Source organism: Triticum aestivum, chromosome 4D (genome assembly GCF_018294505.1).
Source record: "Triticum aestivum cultivar Chinese Spring chromosome 4D, IWGSC CS RefSeq v2.1, whole genome shotgun sequence".
Taxonomy (NCBI): Eukaryota; Viridiplantae; Streptophyta; class Magnoliopsida; order Poales; family Poaceae; genus Triticum; species Triticum aestivum.
The window spans coordinates 454,851,176-454,868,846 of record NC_057805.1 but is presented as its reverse complement, the minus strand read 5'-3'; the positions used below and the strand labels follow the sequence as shown (position 1 = coordinate 454,868,846).

Below are 17,671 nucleotides of genomic sequence, written 5' to 3'. Positions count from 1 at the left end.
CTTCACGCCCAGACTCGACGCACCTACCACGTCTCGCCGCCGTCCGCCTACCTCGACCCGGACAACCCCGCCGGCTCCGACGACTTCCTCCCGTCGCCGCCAGGCGCCCACCACAGCAGCCTCTACATGCCGCGGTCCGCCTTCCTCGACCCCGCCTCCATCCCCGCGGCCTCCGACATCTACAGATCCTTTCTCTCGTCGCCGCCACACGCCCACCACAACAGCGCCTTCCACCCGCTCTCCGGCTACGCCGACCCGGCCAACGGCTCGGACGACAACAACGGCTTCCTCTCGCCGCTCTCCGTTGACCCCTACCCCTCAGACGTCTACAACCTCGTCCAGACGCAGCCGCGCGGCAACCACCTCCGCTCCCTCCCGCCGCACGGAGAGCATCTCGGCGCCGAGCACCACGGCGACGCCTTCGCCGCTGGCTCCGGTTACCAGCCCCTCGTCTCGGCGCGCGCCAACTACGACAACGTCCTCCCGCCTTACCCAGGCATTCCCAGTTCAGGCATCGGCTGAGACGGATTCGAGCTGGACGCAGCATCCCGTCACTTCTACAACATGGCGGGGCGCAGGGAGACCCAGCCGTGGATGCAGCAGCCACACGCGACGTCGACCTCGCCCCTGACCCCGTCGTTCGGGTCGATGCTCAGCGCTAAAGCCGACGAGTTCGTTCCTGGGAAGGCGTCGTCGACCCCCCAAGGCGCCTTGGATCTGCAGGAGGTGCGTTCCCGCTTTCTCAGCGGCGGCGGGATCGATGCTCTGTCAACCAAGGAGGGAATGAAGGCTCTCCGTCTACTACTGCGTGACTGCAAGCAGAATTACGCAGCGCTGGACACCATTGTGGATGCTGCCGTGGAGGCCAATGTGATGTCAGCTGCGTATAGGTACAGTTTCATTGCCTTGCGACCACTCCAATCTGCGCATTACTATGCTGTGTGATTTGTTCTGGTTTATGAAACCAGACTTCTGATTTGCTTTGACTCAATTTGCGTGCAGCCGAAACATTATGAAGCTGCTGCTCGCTGCGGTCACAGACCACCCAGCTCTGCTGAAGATGCTACTCGAGTACCTTGTTCGCTCCGAGCTGGTGCACAGAGCCCAAGGGGTGGAACTACTTCACTACTGCTTTACGTCCATGGACTACAGACATTGCAAGGTAGTAATGCTAATACTAATGTGCAATAAGAAAGTAGTGACATGACATTAGAAAATGTGCATTGACCTATCTCGCTGCAGATTTTAATCCAGCACGGCATCGACTCTTTGAGAACAAGAACACACCACACACGTCGTATGTCTGATTACTACATTGAGTGCTTCAGGTGTGCCCAGGGCAGTGAGCTATTAGTCTTTGAGGAGGTTGTGATTGAGCGCGCCGTGGATCTAGCACTTGGACAGTATAGGTACACTAACTTGCAATCTCGTTCGCTGTTTCATCTTGTTCTACTTTCCTTGATTGCATCATTACAACCATTGTGATCATGCATATACAGCAACTATGCCATTCAACACGTCCTCAAACACTGCGAGTATGCGACGAAATTGCGAATTGTGGAGCAGTTGATGCCAGAAGTACTCATGCTGTGTCTAGATGAACATGGAGGGTATGTGGTGCAGTCGTGCTTCAAGCAGGCTGACAATGCACCCTTAGATGCTGATATGTTGGTAATTGTGCTGGATACTGTGCTTGGCCTTGGAATAGAGGAGCTAACCCAAATGGTAACAGGCGACCATTCTCACTGGGTCGTCCTCGAACTGCTGGGTGAAAAGAGCCAAGTAAGCCTTCATCCCCCATCACGGCGTTGTTTATTATACTAGTATATCTAACTAGTTCGATCTCACACGATTGATGTTACTCTTGGCTGTGTAGATTCTGATGAAGGAAAGAGTGCGCATACTGGCTTTGATGATCAGCCGACTTTCAGAGACCGTCCTGCAGCAACCGAATGCGAGGCGCGTCATGGCTCGACTTCCCGCGACGTCCTGAAGCAATAGGAACTGGCGATATCTAGTCTCCGTTCGTTCGTGTACCTGATGCGTTCTCACCGGAATTTCACGATGCTGTAGCCTTTGCACTACCGTGTTTTGTCGACTACTCCCTGACAGTACTATCGTCCCTGTCATGAATAGTGCTTGGCATACGATCATGATATATGCAACAACAAATAGTAGAAGTCTTCTTCTGATGCAGCAACAGTGCCTGGCCAGCCCACCTTTTTGGTACACAAATGTGAGACTGATCCGGTGCCCTTATCCTTGCAATGATGCACTTTTCATGCACACAGGATCAACCATATTTGTGTACAGTACATGGGATGGTACAAAAATTCAAACTACTCTACATGGTTTGATATGGCTACAGTTATGTCCCTATGATTATTTTCCCTGCTCTACAGTTGTGTCTACAGAAATTCAAACTCCACAAATGTGTGACTTGTCAGACTGATCAGTCGTCTGGAAATTCCATGAAACTGCTCTGCCTCTTGAATAAACTCTGCTGTACAGCTAGTGCGCCTGTGTGCTCAACATCGTTTTGTTTGTCCCTTTATTGTCCAACAGTGCAACTACGATGCAGCAGTCCATGGCGGCCAGGCAGCCGCTTGCGCAGAGTCCTGTGGCAGTGGCAGCTGAGCCAATGGCGCTTGGAGGCGAGCAAGAAGACAAGCTGTTGCTGTGCGGCGAATGCAACAGGAGCTACGAGAGGGAGGCGTCCGTCGTGAAGAGGCTGGCACTAGCACTCGTACCTTTGGATGACAGGATTAGCTGGGAGCTTTGCATTGTGTGCACATTTCCAAACTCCGTCCATTTTCATCAGTTGAATAACCAGTTTGTCCGAATACCAATAGCTGCCCAAGATGCTTCCTCTTCTTCATTTGAGTACTCTCATAACTCCCTGAAAGTTAGCTGTCCAAGTCATCAGAGTGAACCAGGGTCTGACCATAAGTATAACATGATCAAATAAATTAAAGACATACAAACACGAATGGTCTAATCCAAAAGAAGCCTTGTGATGCTGATGAAAAGTATGACACTATTGCTGACTATGTTTTGTTCACGGCAAACTTTGCGCATGAAGGGGTTTTCACCAAAATGGTGTCGTTGGGTAGAGAGCTTTGTTTCTTGAGGTAGTGTGGCCATAAAAGTTAATGATGACGTTGGCAACTATTTTCAAACAAGGAAGGGGCTTCGGCAAGGGGACCCCGCTTCTCCTATTTTGTTTAACATTGTGGCCGACATGCTAGCTACCCTTGTTGAGCGGGCTAAGCTGGACGGTCAAATTAGTGGTGTCATTCCACACTTGGTAGAAGATGGTCTATCTATTCTACAATATGCTGATGACACTATCCTTTTCTTGGATCATGACCTAGACAAGGCAAGAAATCTCAAGTTGTTCTTATGTGCTTTTGAGGAACTTTCTGGTCTCAAAATTAATTTTCATAAGAGTGAACTCTTTCGCTTTGGCGATGCTGCAGAATCAGCACCTGAGTATGCTGAGATTTTTGGATGTCAGCTCGGGCAGTTTCCGGCGTTTAACTATCGCTGAGTGGAAGCATGTGGAAGAGAGACTTGAGAAACGTTTAGCCAGTTGGTGAAGGAAATATGCCCTAGAGGCAATAATAAAGTTATTACTTATTTCCTTATTTCATGATAAATGTTTATTATTCATATTAGAATTGTATTAACCGGAAACTTAGTACATGTGTGAATACATAGACAAAACAAAGTGTCCCTAGCATGCCTCTACTTGACTAGCTAGCTCGTTTATCAAAGATGGTTATGTTTCCTAACCATAGACATGTATTGTCATTTGTTGAATGGGATCACATCATTAGGAGAATGATGTGATGGACAAGACCCATTCGTTAGTTTATCATTATGATTGTTACAGTTTCATTGCTACTCTTTCTTCATGACTTATACATGTTCCTCAAACTATGAGATTATGCAACTCCCGAATACCGGAGGAACACCTTGTGTGCTATCAAACGTCTCAACGTCACTGGGTGATTATAAAGATGCTCTACAGGTGTCTCCGATGGTGTTTGTTGAGTTGGCATAGATCGAGATTAGGATTTGTCACTCCGTGTATCGAAGAGGTATCTCTGGGCCCTCTCGGTAATGCACATCACTATAAGCATTGCAAGCATTGTGACTAATGTGTTAATTGCAAGATGATGCATTACGGAACGAGTAAAGAGACTTGCCGGTAAAGAGATTTAACTAGGTATGAGGATACCGGCGATCGAATCTCGGGCAAGTAACACACGGATGACAAAGGGAACAACGTATGTTGTTATGCGGTATGACCGATAAAGATCTTCGTAGAATATATAGGAGCCAATATGAGCATCCAGGTTCCGCTATTGGTTATTGACCGGAGATGTGTCTCGGTCATGTCTACATAGTTCTCGAAACCGTAGGGTCCGCACGCTTAACGTTCGATGACGATTGGTATTATGAGTTATGTGATTTGATGACCGAAGTTTGTTCAGAGTCCCGGATGAGATCGGGGACATGACGAGGAGTCTCGAAATGGTCGAGAGGTAAAGATCGATATATTGGAAGGCTATATTCGGACATCTGAAAGGTTCCGAGTGATTCGGGTATTTTTCGGAGTACCAGAGAGTTACGGGAGTTCACTGGGAGAAGTATTGGGCCTTATTGGGCCATATGGGAATAGAGGAGGCATGCCAAAGGGAAGGAGGCGTGCGCCCCCCCATGGGTCCGAATTGGACTAGGGGAAAGGGGGCGGCGCCCCCCTTGCCCTTTCCTACTCTCTCTCTTTCCCTCTTTCTTCTCTCCTACTCCGGAAAGGAAAAGGGGAATCCTACTAGGACTTGGGAGTCCTAGTAGGACTCCCGACAATTGGCGCACCCCCTCTAGGGCCGGCCTCCTCCTCCTCCCTCCTTTATATAAGTGGGCAGGGAACACCCCAAAGGCACAACAGACAATATCTTAGCCGTGTGCGGTGCCCCCCCTCCACAGTTACACACCTCGGTCATATCGTCGTAGTGCTTAGGCGAAGCCCTGCGCCGGTAACTTCATCATCACCATCGCCACGCCGTTGTGCTGATGGAACTCTCCCTCGGCCTCAACTGGATCAAGAGTACGAGGGACGTCATCGAGCTGAACGTGTGCTGAACACGGAGGTGCCGTACGTTCGGTGCTAGGATCGGTCGGATCGTGAAGACGTATGACTACATCAACTGCGTTGATAAAACGCTTCCGCTTTTGGTCTACGAGGGTACGTGGACACACTCTCCTGCTCGTTGCTATGCATCACCTAGATGGATCTTGCGTGTGCGTAGATTTTGTTTAAATTACTGCGTTCCCCAACAGTGGCATCCGAGCCAGGTCTATGCGTAGATGTTATATACATGAGTAGAACACAAAGAGTTGTGGGCGATAATAGTCATACTGCTTACCAGCATGTCATACTTTGATTCGGCGGTATTGTTGGATGAAGCGGCTCAGACCGACATTAACCGCGTTCATGAGACTGGTTCTACCGCCGTGCTTCGCACACAGGTGGCTAGTGGGTGTCTGTTTCTCCAACTTTAGTTGAATCGAGTGTGACTACGCCCGGTCTTTGTTGAAGGTTAAAACAACACACTTGACGAAAAATCATTGTGGTTTTGATGCGTAGGTAAGAACGGTTCTTGCTAAGCCCGTAGCAGCCACGTAAAACTTGCAACAACAAAGTAGAGGACGTCTAACTTGTTTTTGCAGGGCATGTTGTGATATGATATGGTCAAGACGTGATGAGATATAAATTGTTGTATGAGATGATCATGTTTTTGAAATTATCGGCAACTGGCATGAGCCTTATGGTTGTATCTTTATTGCATAAGATGCAAGTGCCGTGTAATTGCTTTACTTTATCGCTATGCGATAGCAATAGTTGCAAAAGCAATAGTTGGCGAGACGACCATATGACGACACGTTGATAGAGATCAAGATGATAGAGATCATGGTGTCATGCCGGTGACGATAGAAATCATGACGGTACTTTGGAGATGGAGATCAAAGGCACAAGATGAAGATGGCCATATCATGTCACATATTTTGATTGCAGATGTTTATCTTTTATACATCTTATTTTGCTTGGTTCAGCGGTAGCTTTATAAGATGATCCCTTACTAAAATTTCAAGATATAAGTGTTCTCTCTGAGTATGCACCGTTGCGACAGTTCTTCGTGCTGAGACACCACGTGATGATCGGGTGTGATAAGCTCTACGTTCACATACAATGGGTGCAAGCCAGTTTTGCACATGCAGAATACTCGGGTTAAACTTGACGAGCCTAGCATATGCAGATATGGCCTCGGAACACTGGAGACCGAAAGGTCGAACGTGAATCATATAGTAGATATGATCAACATAGTGATGTTCACCATTGAAAACTACTCCATCTCACATGATGATCGGACATGGTTTAGTTGATATGGATCACGTGATCATTTATATGACTCGAGTGATGTCTATCTAAGTGGGAGTTCTTAAGTAATATGATTAATTGAACATAAATTTATCATGAACTTAGTCCTGATAGTTTGCATATCTATGCTGTAGATCAATAGCTCGAAAATAGCTTCCCCGTTTTATTTATGATATGTTCCTTGAGAAAACTAAGTTGAAATATGATAGTAGCAATGATGCGGACTTGGTCCGTCATCTGAGGATTATCCTCATTGCTGCACAGAAGAATTATGTCCTTGATGAACCGCTAGATGACAGACCTATTGCAGGAGCAGATACAAACGTTATGAATGTTTGACAAAGCTTGGTATGATGACTACTTGATAGTTTAGTGCACCATGCTTTACGGCTTAGAACCGAGACTTCAAAAATGTTTTGAAGCCATGGAGCATATAAGATGTTCCAAGAGTTGAAATTGGTATTTCATACTCATGCCCGTGTCGAGAGGTATGAGACCTCTGACAATACTTTGCCTACAAAATGGAAGAGAATGGCTCAACCAGTGAGCATGTGCTCAGATTGTTTGGGTACTACAATTGCTTGAATCAAGTGGGAGTTAATCTTCCAGATAAGATACTAATTGACAAAGTTCTCTAGTCACTATCACCAAGTTACTAGAACTTCGTGATGAACTATAATATGCAAGGGATGACAAAAGTAATTCCCGAGCTCTTTACGATGTTGAAATTGGCGAAGGTGGAAATCAAGAAAGAGCATCAAGTGTTGATGGTTTACAAGATCACTAGTTTCAAGAAAAAGGTCAAAATAATAGAAAGGGAACTTCAAGAAGAATGACAAACAAGTTGTCACTCCCGTGAAGAAACCCAAAGCTAGACTCAAGCCTGAAACTGAGTGCTTCTACTGCAAAGGAAATGGTCACTGGAAGTGGAACTGCCCCTAGATACTTGGCGGATAAGAAGGATGGCAAAATGAACAAAGGTATATTTGATATACATGTTATTGATGTGTACTTTACTAGTGTTTATAGCAACCCCTCGGTATTTGATACTAGTTCAGTTGCTAAGAGTAGTAACTCGAAACGGGAGTTGCAAAATAAACAGAGACTAGTTAAGGGCAAGGTGACGATGTGTGTTGGAAATGATTCCAAAGTTGATAAGATCACCATCACACACTCCTTTTACCTTCGGGATTAGTGTTGAACCTAAAATAAATGTTATTTGGTGTTTGCGTTAAGCATGAATATGATTGGATCATGTTTATTGCAATACGGTTATTCATTTAAGTCAAAGAATAATTGTTGTTCTATTTACATGAATAAAAACCTTTTATGGTCATACACTCAATGTAAATGGTTTATTGAATCTCGATCGTAGTGATACACATATTCATAAATATTGAAGCCAAAAGATGCAAAGTTAATAATGATAGTGCAACTTATTTGTGGCACTGCCGTTTAGGTCATATTGGTGTAAAGCGCATGAAGAAACTCCATGCCGATGGACTTTTGGAATCACTTAATTATGAATCATTTGATGCTTGCGAACCATGCCTCATGGGCAAGATGACTAAGACTCCGTTCTCCGGAACAATGGAGCAAGCCACTGACTTATTGGAAATAATACATACCGATGTATGCGGTCCAATGAGTGTTGAGGCTCACAGCGGGTATCATTGTTTTCTGACCTTCACAGATGATTTGAGCAGATATGTGTATATGTACTTGATGAAACACAAGTCTGAAACACTTGAAAAGTTCAAAGATTTTCAGAGTGAAGTAGAGAATCATCATAACAAGAAAATAACGTTTCTACGACCTGATCGTAGAGGCAAATATTTGAGTTACGAGTTTGGCCTTCAACTAAAACAATGTGGAATAGTTCCACAAACTCATGCCACCTGGAACACCACAGCATAATGGTGTGTCCGAATGTCATAACCGTACTTTATTGGATATAGTGCAATCTATAATGTCTCTTACCGATTTACCACTATCATTTTGGGGTTATGCATTAGAGACAACTGCATTCACATTAAATAGGGCACCATCTAAATCCATTGAGACGACACCTTATGAACTGTGGTTTGGCAAGAAACCCAAGTTGTCATTTCTTAAAGTTTGAGGCTGCGATGCTTATGTGAAAAAGCTTCAACCTGATAAGCTCGAACCTAAATCGGAGAAATGTGTCTTCATAGGATACCCAAAAGAGACTGTTGGGTACACCTTCTATCATAGATCCGAAGGCAAGATCTTTGTTGCTAAGAATGGATCCTTTCTGGAGAAGGAGTTTCTCTCGAAGGAAGTGAGTGGGAGGAAGGTAGAACTTGATGAGGTAATTGTAGCTTCTCCCGAATTGGAAAGTATTTCTTCACTGAAATCAATTCAAGTGATGCTTACACCAATTAGTGAGGAAGTTAATGATGATGATCATGAAGCTTCGGATCAAGTTACTACCGAACCTCGTAGGTCAACCAGAGTACATTCCGCACCAGAGTGGTACGGTAATCCTATTCTGGAGTTCATGTTACTTGACCATGACGGACCTACGAACTATGAGGAAGCGATGATGAGCCTAGATTCCGCGAAATGGCTTGAGGCCATGAAATCTGAGATGGGATCCATGTATGAGAACAAAGTGTGGACTTTGGTTGACTTGCCCGATGATCGGCAAGCCATATAAAATAAATGGATCTTCAAGAGGAAGACGGACGCTGTAGTAGTGTTACTATCTACAAAGCTAGAGTTGTCGAAAAAGGTTTTTGACAAAGTTCAAGGTGTTGACTACGATGAGATTTTCTCACTTGTAGCGATGCTTAAGTCTGTCCGAATCATGTTAGCAAATTGCCACATTTTATGAAATTTGGCAAATGGATGTCAAAACTACATTCCTTAATGGATTTCTTAAAGAAGAGTTGTATATGATGCAACCAGAAGGTTTTGTCGATCCTAAAGGTGCTAACAAAATGTGCAAGCTCCAGCGATCCATCCATGGACTGGTGCAAAGCATCTCAGAGTTGGAATATACGCTTTGATGAGTTGATCAAAGCATATAGTTTTATACAGACTTGCGATGAAGCTTGTATTTACAAGAAAGTGTGTGGGAGCACTACAACCTTTCTGATAAGTATATGTTAATGACATATTGTTGATCGGAAATGATGTAGAATTTTCTAGAAAGCATAAAAGGAGTGTTCGAAAGGAGTTTTTCAAAGAAAGACCTCAATGAAGATGCTTACATATTGAGCATCAAGATCTATAGAGATAGATCAAGACGCTTGATAAGTTTTTTCAATGTGTACATACCTTGACAAATTTTTGAAGTAGTTCAAAATGGAACAGTCAAAGAACGAGTTCTTGCCTGTATTGCAAGGTGTGAAATTGAGTAAGACTCAAAGCCCGACCACGGCAGAAGATAGAAAGAGAATGAAAGTCATTCCCTATGCCTCAGCCATAGGTTCTATAAAGTATGCCATGCTATGTAGCAGATCTATTGTATACCCTACAATGAGTTTGGCAAGGGATTACAATAGTGATCTAGGAGTAGATCACTGGACAGCGGTCAAAATTATCCTTAGTGGAATAAGGATATGTTTCTCGATTATGGAGGTGACAAAAGGTTCGTCGTAAAGGGTTACGTCGATGCAAGTTTTGACACTGATCCAGATGACTCTAAGTCTCAATCTGGATACATATTGAGCAATTAGCTAGAGTAGCTCCGTGCAGAGCATTGTTGACATAGAAATTTGCAAAATATATACAGATCTGAATATGGCAGACCCGTTGACTAAACTTCTCTCACAAGCAAAACATGATCACACTTTAGTACTCTTTGGGTGTTAATCACATGGCGTTGTGAACTAAGATTACTGACTCTAGTAAACCCTTTGAGTGTTGGTCACATGGCGATGTGAACTATGGGTGTTAATCACATGGTGATGTGAACTATCGGTGTTAAATCACATGGCGATGTGAACTAGATTATTAACTCTAGTGCAAGTGGGAGACTGAAGGAAATATGCCCTAGAGGCAATAATAAAGTTATTATTTATTTCCTTGTTTCATGATAAATGTTTATTATTCATGCTAGAATTGTATTAACCGGAAACTTAGTACATGTGTGAATACATAGACAAAACAAAGTGTCCCTAGTATGACTCTACTTGACTAGCTCGTTTATCAAAGATGGTTATGTTTCCTAACCATAGACATGTATTGTCATTTGATGAACGGGATCACATCATTAGGAGAATGATGTGATGGACAGGACCCATTCGTTAGTTTAGCATTATGATCGTTACAGTTTCATTGCTACTGCTTTCTTCATGACTTATACATGTTCCTCAGACTATGAGATTATGCTACTCCCGAATACCGGAGGAACACCTTGTGTGCTATCAAACGTCACAACGTAACTGGGTGATTATAAAGATGCTCTACAGGTGTCTCCGATGGTGTTTGTTGAGTTGGCATAGATCGGGATTAGGATTTGTCACTCCGTGTATCAGAGAGGTATCTCTGGGCCCTCTCGGTAATGCACATCACTATAAGCCTTGCAAGCATTGTGACTAATGAGTTAGTTGCGGGATGATGCATTACGGAACGAGTAAAGAGACTTGCCGGTAACAAGATTGAACTAGGTATGAGGATACCGACGATCGAATCTCGGGCAAGTAACAAACAGATGACAAAGGGAACAACGTATGTTGTTATGCGGTTTGACCGATAAAGATCTTCGTAGAATATGTAGGAGCCAATATGAGCATCCGGGTTCCGCTATTGGTTATTGACCGGAGATGTGTCTCGGTCATGTCTACATAATTCTCGAACCCATAGGGTCCGCACGCTTAACGTTTGATGATGATTTGTATTATGAGTTATGTGATTTGATGACCGAAGTTTGTTCGGAGTCCCAGATGAGATCGGGGACATGACGAGGAGTCTCGAAATGGTCGATAGGTAAAGATCGATATATTGGAAGGCTATATTCGAACATCGGAAAGGTTCCGAGTGATTCAGGTATTTTTCGGAGTACCGGAGAGTTACGGGAATTCGCCGGGAGAAGTATTGGGCCTTATTGGGCCATACGAGAATAGAGGAGGCAGGCCAAAGGGAAGGAGGCGCGCGCATCCCATGGGTCTGAATTGGACTAGGGGAAAGGGGGTGGCGCCCCCCTTGCCCTTTACTACTCTCTCTCTTTCCCTCTTTCTTCTTTCCTACTCCGGAAAGGAAAAGGGGAATCCTACTAGGACTTGGGAGTCCTAGTAGGACTCCCCACACTTGGCGCCCCCCATCTAGGGCCGGCCTTCTCCTCCTCCCTCCTTTATATACGTGGGCAGGGGACACCCCAAAGTCACTACAGACAATCTCTTAGCCGTGTGCGGTGCCCCCCTCCACAGCTACACACCTCGGTCATATCGTCGTAGTGCTTAGGCGAAGCCCTATGCCGGTAACTTCGTCATCACCGTCGCCACGCCGTCGTGCTGACGGAAATCTCCGTCGGCCTCAACTGGATCAAGAGTACGAGGGACGTCATCGAGCTGAACGTGTGCTGAACACGGAGGTGTCGTACGTTCGGTGCTAGGATCGGTTGGATCCTGAAGACATATGACTACATCAACTGCGTTGATAAAACACTTTCGCTTTGGTCTACGAGGGTACGTGGACACACTCTCCCGCTCGTTGCTATGCATCACCTAGATGGATCTTGCGTGTGAGTAGGATTTTTTTTTTAAATTACTGCGTTCCCCAACAGTTGGAAGGCCAAACTCTTGTCTTACGGGGGACGATTGATCTTGATCAATTCTGTCCTAAGCAACATGGCTTTATATATGTTGTCATTCTTCCACCTACCGAAAGGGGTTCTTCAGCGACTAGACTACTTTAGATCTAGATTTTTTGGCAGCGCGATAATGAATCTAGGAAATATCGACTGGCTAGGTGGAGCGTATTATGCAGACCTAAAAGTCAAGGGGGGCTGGGAATTCAAGACCTTGAGATTAAAAACATTTCTCTTCTCAGCAAGTGGCTTTACAAACTACTCAATGAGAATGGAGTATGGCAGGAAATCATTCGCAACAGGTATGTGGGATCCAATGCCATTTCTCAAGTTCATTGGAAACCCGGGGATTCACATTTTTGGAGTGGTGTGATGAAGGCCAAGGAATTCTTTTTCCAATTTGGGATCTTCTCGTTTAGGGAAGGTTCTCAGGTTCGATTCTGGGAAGACATCTGGCTAGGGAACAACCCACTAATGGTGCAATATCCGAGCTTGTACAGGATTGTCAGACATAAATTTGTCATGATCAAACAAGTCTTAGGACAAGAAAACCCTGATATTTCTTTTCGTAGGGACCTTCTTGGCCCTCGCCTGGCAGCATGGAATGAATTACTCACTCGTCTGGAGGACATTCAACTGTCAGGTGAGCCGGAAGTCTTTCGATGGAACTTGCATCAGAATGGCAAATTTTCAGTCAAATCCATGTATGATGCAATGGTTCATTGTGATGTTCCAGTTGATAACAGGAAATTGTGGAAGCTCAAAATTCCTCTAAGAGTGGAGATTTTCCTCTGGTTTCTAAATAGAGGAGTCATCCTAACTAGAGATAATCTGGCACGACAAAACTGGCATGGTTCTAAGACATGTGTCTTTTGCCAACATGACGAGTCTATTAAACACTTATTTTTTGAGTGCAAGTTCGCTCGCGCAGTTTGGGCCATAGTTCAAGTAGCTTCCAATTTATACCCACTAAGTAGTGCACGGAACATGTTCGGCAACTGGTTGCGGGGTATTGATAAACAATTTTCTGCACATATTCTTGTGGGAGCGGCGTCCTTATGGTGGGCACTGTGGCTTACCAGGAATGATGTGATCTTTAATAATAAATGTGTCTCATCTCCTATGCAGGTTATTCATGTTTGTATACGATGGCTTCGTACTTGGTCTATCCTGCTGAGGCCAGACGACAGGGACCTTTTTATGATAGCATCTACACGGCTGGAGCGTTCGGCCAGGGAGGTTTTCTACCCTCATGGATGGAGGTGTGATCTACGGATAGGATCTGCCGCTCCTTAGGCTCGACATGATTTATTTGCTTCGCATTGTACTGAATTATTTTTATTTTTAGGGCACTCTCGACTTTTTGGCTGTGTGAATCTAGCTATGTAGAGGCCGGGCTTTCTTTCGATGCGATTGTATCACCTCGATATATCTTTTCAATGAAATGTCCTTTATCGAAAAAATGTTTTGTTCACGGCAAGCAGACTAAAAATCAAAGCTGGTGCGGTTCGGTGGCGTGATTGCCCACTATGCCGTGTTCATCTGGGGTTCGCGAGCCCCCTCGCGATTCTATCGGCTCCTGGTTCGAGGGCGCATCCATATGCGTGACGTCCTTGCCCGAAAGTGCATCGTCGCTGCCGTGGACACCGGGTGCCGCTGTGCGCTGCGGCCACGGAGACTGCGGACCACTTGCTCTTAACCTGCCCATTCTATGCTGGTTTTTGGCTAGAGGTGGCGGTGGCCGTCACCGTCAATGATATGGCTACCCTCGCGGTGGCCGCTGCCATCGTCGTTGATTCGTCTGTGGAGTTTGTTCTTCTATGCTGCCCCCCTCTCGCCTCTCGCGTCGCCACCCTCACGGGCGACATGGGAGGAGCCAACCTCTGCCGCTAGCGACCCGCCCCGTTCCTGTCCTCCCTCCGCTGCCGCAGGTGGTCGGCGCTAAGCCCGTGCATGCGACGCGGCGGCAGAGGGCCTCTCCCCTCTCCCTCGAATCCATGGGTGGCGTGGGCGCCAAGATCTGCGGAGGTGCGGCCCCCACTTCGGCCCATGGTGGCGCGGCGTCCTAGCGGCGGCGCCTGCGGTGGTGCTGGTGGGGATTGGCCGGATGTACAGGGGCGGCGGTGGCCGGGGCGGCGACCCCATGGCTGGGTGGCGGCGCACCCGTTGGTCCGACCAGCTCGGGCCCATCCCAGATATGGTGACTAGCGGACGGCGCGGGGGGCGGCGGCAGCCCGGCATGGCCGTCGATTGATACGTCTCCAACGTATCTATAATTTTTGATTGTTCCATGCTATTATATTATCTGTTTTGGATGTTTATGGGCTTTATTAAACACTTTTATATTATTTTTGGGACTAACCTATTAACCCAGAGCCCAGTGCCAGTTCCTGTTTTTCCCTTGTTTCAGTGATACGCAGAAAAGGAATATCACACGGAGTCCAAACGGAATGAAATCTTCGGAAAATTAAATTTTGGAAAGAAAGCAATCCGGGAGACTTGGAGTGCACGTCAGAGGATCAACGAGGAAGGCACGAGGCAGGGGGGCGTGCCCACCCCCCTGGGCGCGCCCTCCACCCTCGTGGGCCCCTCGTGGCTCCCCTGGCGTATTTCTTCCTCCTATATATACCAATATACCCTAAAACCTTTGGGGAACAGAATAGATCGGGAGTTCCGCCGCCGCAAGCCTCTGTAGCCACCAAAAACCAATCGGGACCCTGTTCCGGCACCCTGCCGGAGGGGGGAACCCTCACCGGTGGCCATCTTCATCATCCCGGCGCTCTCCATGACGAGGAGGGAGTAGTTCACCCTCGAGGCTAAGGGTATGTACCAGTAGCTATGTGTTTGATCTCTCTTTCTCGTGTTCTTGATTCGGCATGATCTTGATGTATCGTGAGCTTTGCTATTATAGTTGGATCTTATGATGTTTCTCCCCCTCTACTCTCTTGTAATGGATTGAGTTTTCCCTTTCAAGTTATCTTATCGGATTGAGTCTTTAAGGATTTGAGAACACTTGATGTATGTCTTGTCGTGCGTATCTGTGGTGACAATGGGATATCACGTGATTCACTTGATGTATGTTTTGGTGATCAACTTGCGGGTTCCGCCCATGAACCTATGCATAGGGGTTGGCACACGTTTTCGTCTTGACTCTCCGGTAGAAACTTTGGGGCACTCTTTGAGGTTCTATGTGTTGGTTGAATAGATGAATCTAAGATTGTGTGATGCATATCGTATAATAATACCCACGGATACTTGAGGTGATATTGGAGTATCTAGGTGACATTAGGGTTTTGGTTGATGTGTGTCTTAAGGTGTTATTTTACTACGACTCTAGGGCTGTTTGTGACGCTTATAGGAATAGCCCAATGGATTGATCGGAAAGAATAGCTTTGAGGTGGTTTCGTACCCTACCATAATCTTTTCGTTTGTTCTCCACTATTAGTGACTTTGGAGTGACTCTTTGTTGCATGTTGAGGGATAGTTATATGATCCAATTATGTTATTATTGTTGAGAGAACTTGCACTAGTGAAAGTATGAACCCTAGGCCTTGTTTCAACGCATTGCAATACCGTTTGTGCTCACTTTTATCGCTTGCTACCTTGCTGTTTTTATATTTTCAGATTACAAAAACCTATATCTACCATCCATATTGCACTCGTATCACCATCTCTTCGCCGAACTAGTGCACCTATACAATTTACCATTGTATTGGGTGTGTTGGGGACACAAGAGACTCTTTGTTATTTGGTTGCAGGGTTGTTTGAGAGAGACCATCTTCATCCTACGCCTCCCACGGATTGATAAACCTTAGGTCATCCACTTGAGGGAAATTTGCTACTGTCCTACAAACCTCTCCACTTGGAGGCCCAACAACGTCTACAAAGAAGGTTGTGTAGTAGACATCATCGATCTGGACGCGGTGCAACCGGCGCGGTGGTGACCATCTCTTCTCAGAGGTGGTCGGCCTGAGGCTGGGTGTTTGGATCTCCGGATCCGTCATCTTGTAGCGACTGCGAGTCAAGGAGACATAGTTGCCGGTGAACACCGAGCCGACGGCGGGCGATGGCGGCATTCTGCGTCATTACCTTGATAAAGGCATCGTCGTGTGACTACTGTCGACCCACTCGTACTGCTCTGGGGGAAACCCTAGGATCTGGTCTTCCAAATCGGACGATGGCGGCACTGCGGTGTCGCTTCTCTCTTGGGAGCATCGTTTGTGGAGCAGCGCTGGAAGTCAGAGGCGGGAGGTGGAGTGGCTTTGGCTTGCATGGAGCTTCAGTGGAGATGTCAAGTTATGCCTGACCGACAGGTGCTACGCTTTGTCATGCCTGGTCGGCAGATGCTACGCATGACAGATCTTCTAGAGACTTCAAGCAGTGTCGGCTGATGGTACTTGGCAGCATGGTGCTGAGGTGTACCAGCGGCGACCGTGACGTGTCATCAGTTCGCGCGTAGGGAGGTGGTGCCGTTGGGCGCCTTGGTGGCGTCGACGGGAGCTAGACCGGGCAAGGATGATGCGCCAGTACAGCTCTGAAGATGGAGTGGTGGTGGTTGGCGGCGGCGACCGCTGAGAGCGCGTCGGACCGGTGTGTGCCCCATACTCGGCAAGTGGCTTAGTTGGGGCCTTAGGTCTGTGGTATTAGGCCCGGACTATCAGCATCCTTCATCAACTGAATAGGAGTAGCGACAGATGTTGCCTCGACGGTGGCTTCAGACTTACTGATGTATCTCTTTATAAGGTCTCTTGTGAATAATTAATAAAGTGGCTGCATGCATCGCCTAGATGCAGACGCTGGGTCCTTTTCATAAAAAGCTCTAGAAGCATCGTAATGCAGTTGTCTTCCAATGGTAACGACCCTCCCTTTGTCACACGCTCAGCTGGTGTCTGGAAGACTCGGTGCTATCTTCGGTGTGTCTTGGGTGACGTTGCCATGCTTGTAACTACGCGGGATCATAGCCCACCACTACAAAAAAAAGACACATCCATGACATTTTGGGCCGAACGATTTTTTTTTCTGTCATACATATGACACTTCTATGACGATAATTGTGACAAAACCCGGTATCATCATAGATGTGGTGGGCTCCTACTTCTATGACGAAAAATCATGACAGAAAATGGGCTTTTCGTCCTGGGCCGGCCGGAGACGCAGCTGCATGACATTCTTTGGGCCGTCCATGACGGAAAAAACCGTGGTAGAAGCGAGGGCGAGGAAAATTTCGGGGAGTTCCCGGTTACGGTGGGAGGTCGGGGGCCGAGCGACGCGCATTTCTCTCGTACACGTACGCGTGTGTGTGCGAGGCATTGGCTCTAACTGAACCCGAGCAAGGCGTTGGGCTCTAACTGAACCCGAGCGATTGCACTGCAGGCTACGCGTTACTGAACCCGAGCAATCGATCGATGGCTGTTAACTGAACCCGATCGAGCGATTCCTTCGCTACTACT

The 17,671-nt window shown here is 46.5% G+C and overlaps 1 protein-coding gene across 1 annotated transcript; it reads left to right on the top strand.

Moving 5' to 3' along the window:
* The first annotated feature begins 564 nt into the window (after nt 1-564).
* Nucleotides 565-2,301, top strand: LOC123100287 (uncharacterized). Its single transcript, XM_044522231.1, has 5 exons — nt 565-890; nt 1,003-1,162; nt 1,243-1,409; nt 1,500-1,782; nt 1,877-2,301. Exons 1-5 carry the CDS (start codon nt 565-567, stop codon nt 1,991-1,993), a joined length of 1,053 nt encoding a protein of 350 aa, XP_044378166.1. The 3' UTR covers nt 1,994-2,301.
* The last annotated feature ends 15,370 nt before the right edge of the window (nt 2,302-17,671 follow it).

What these genes read in the sequence shown, in the direction of transcription:
- LOC123100287 (XM_044522231.1), top strand. Translation starts at nt 565, where the DNA reads ATGGCGGGGCGCAGGGAGACCCAGCCGTGGATGCAGCAGCCACACGCG. An exon ending in TGGACTACAGACATTGCAAG is followed by an intron (nt 1,163 to 1,242) that starts GTAGTAATGCTA and finishes ATCTCGCTGCAG; the next exon opens with ATTTTAATCCAGCACGGCAT. An exon ending in TGCTGGGTGAAAAGAGCCAA is followed by an intron (nt 1,783 to 1,876) that starts GTAAGCCTTCAT and finishes TTGGCTGTGTAG; the next exon opens with ATTCTGATGAAGGAAAGAGT.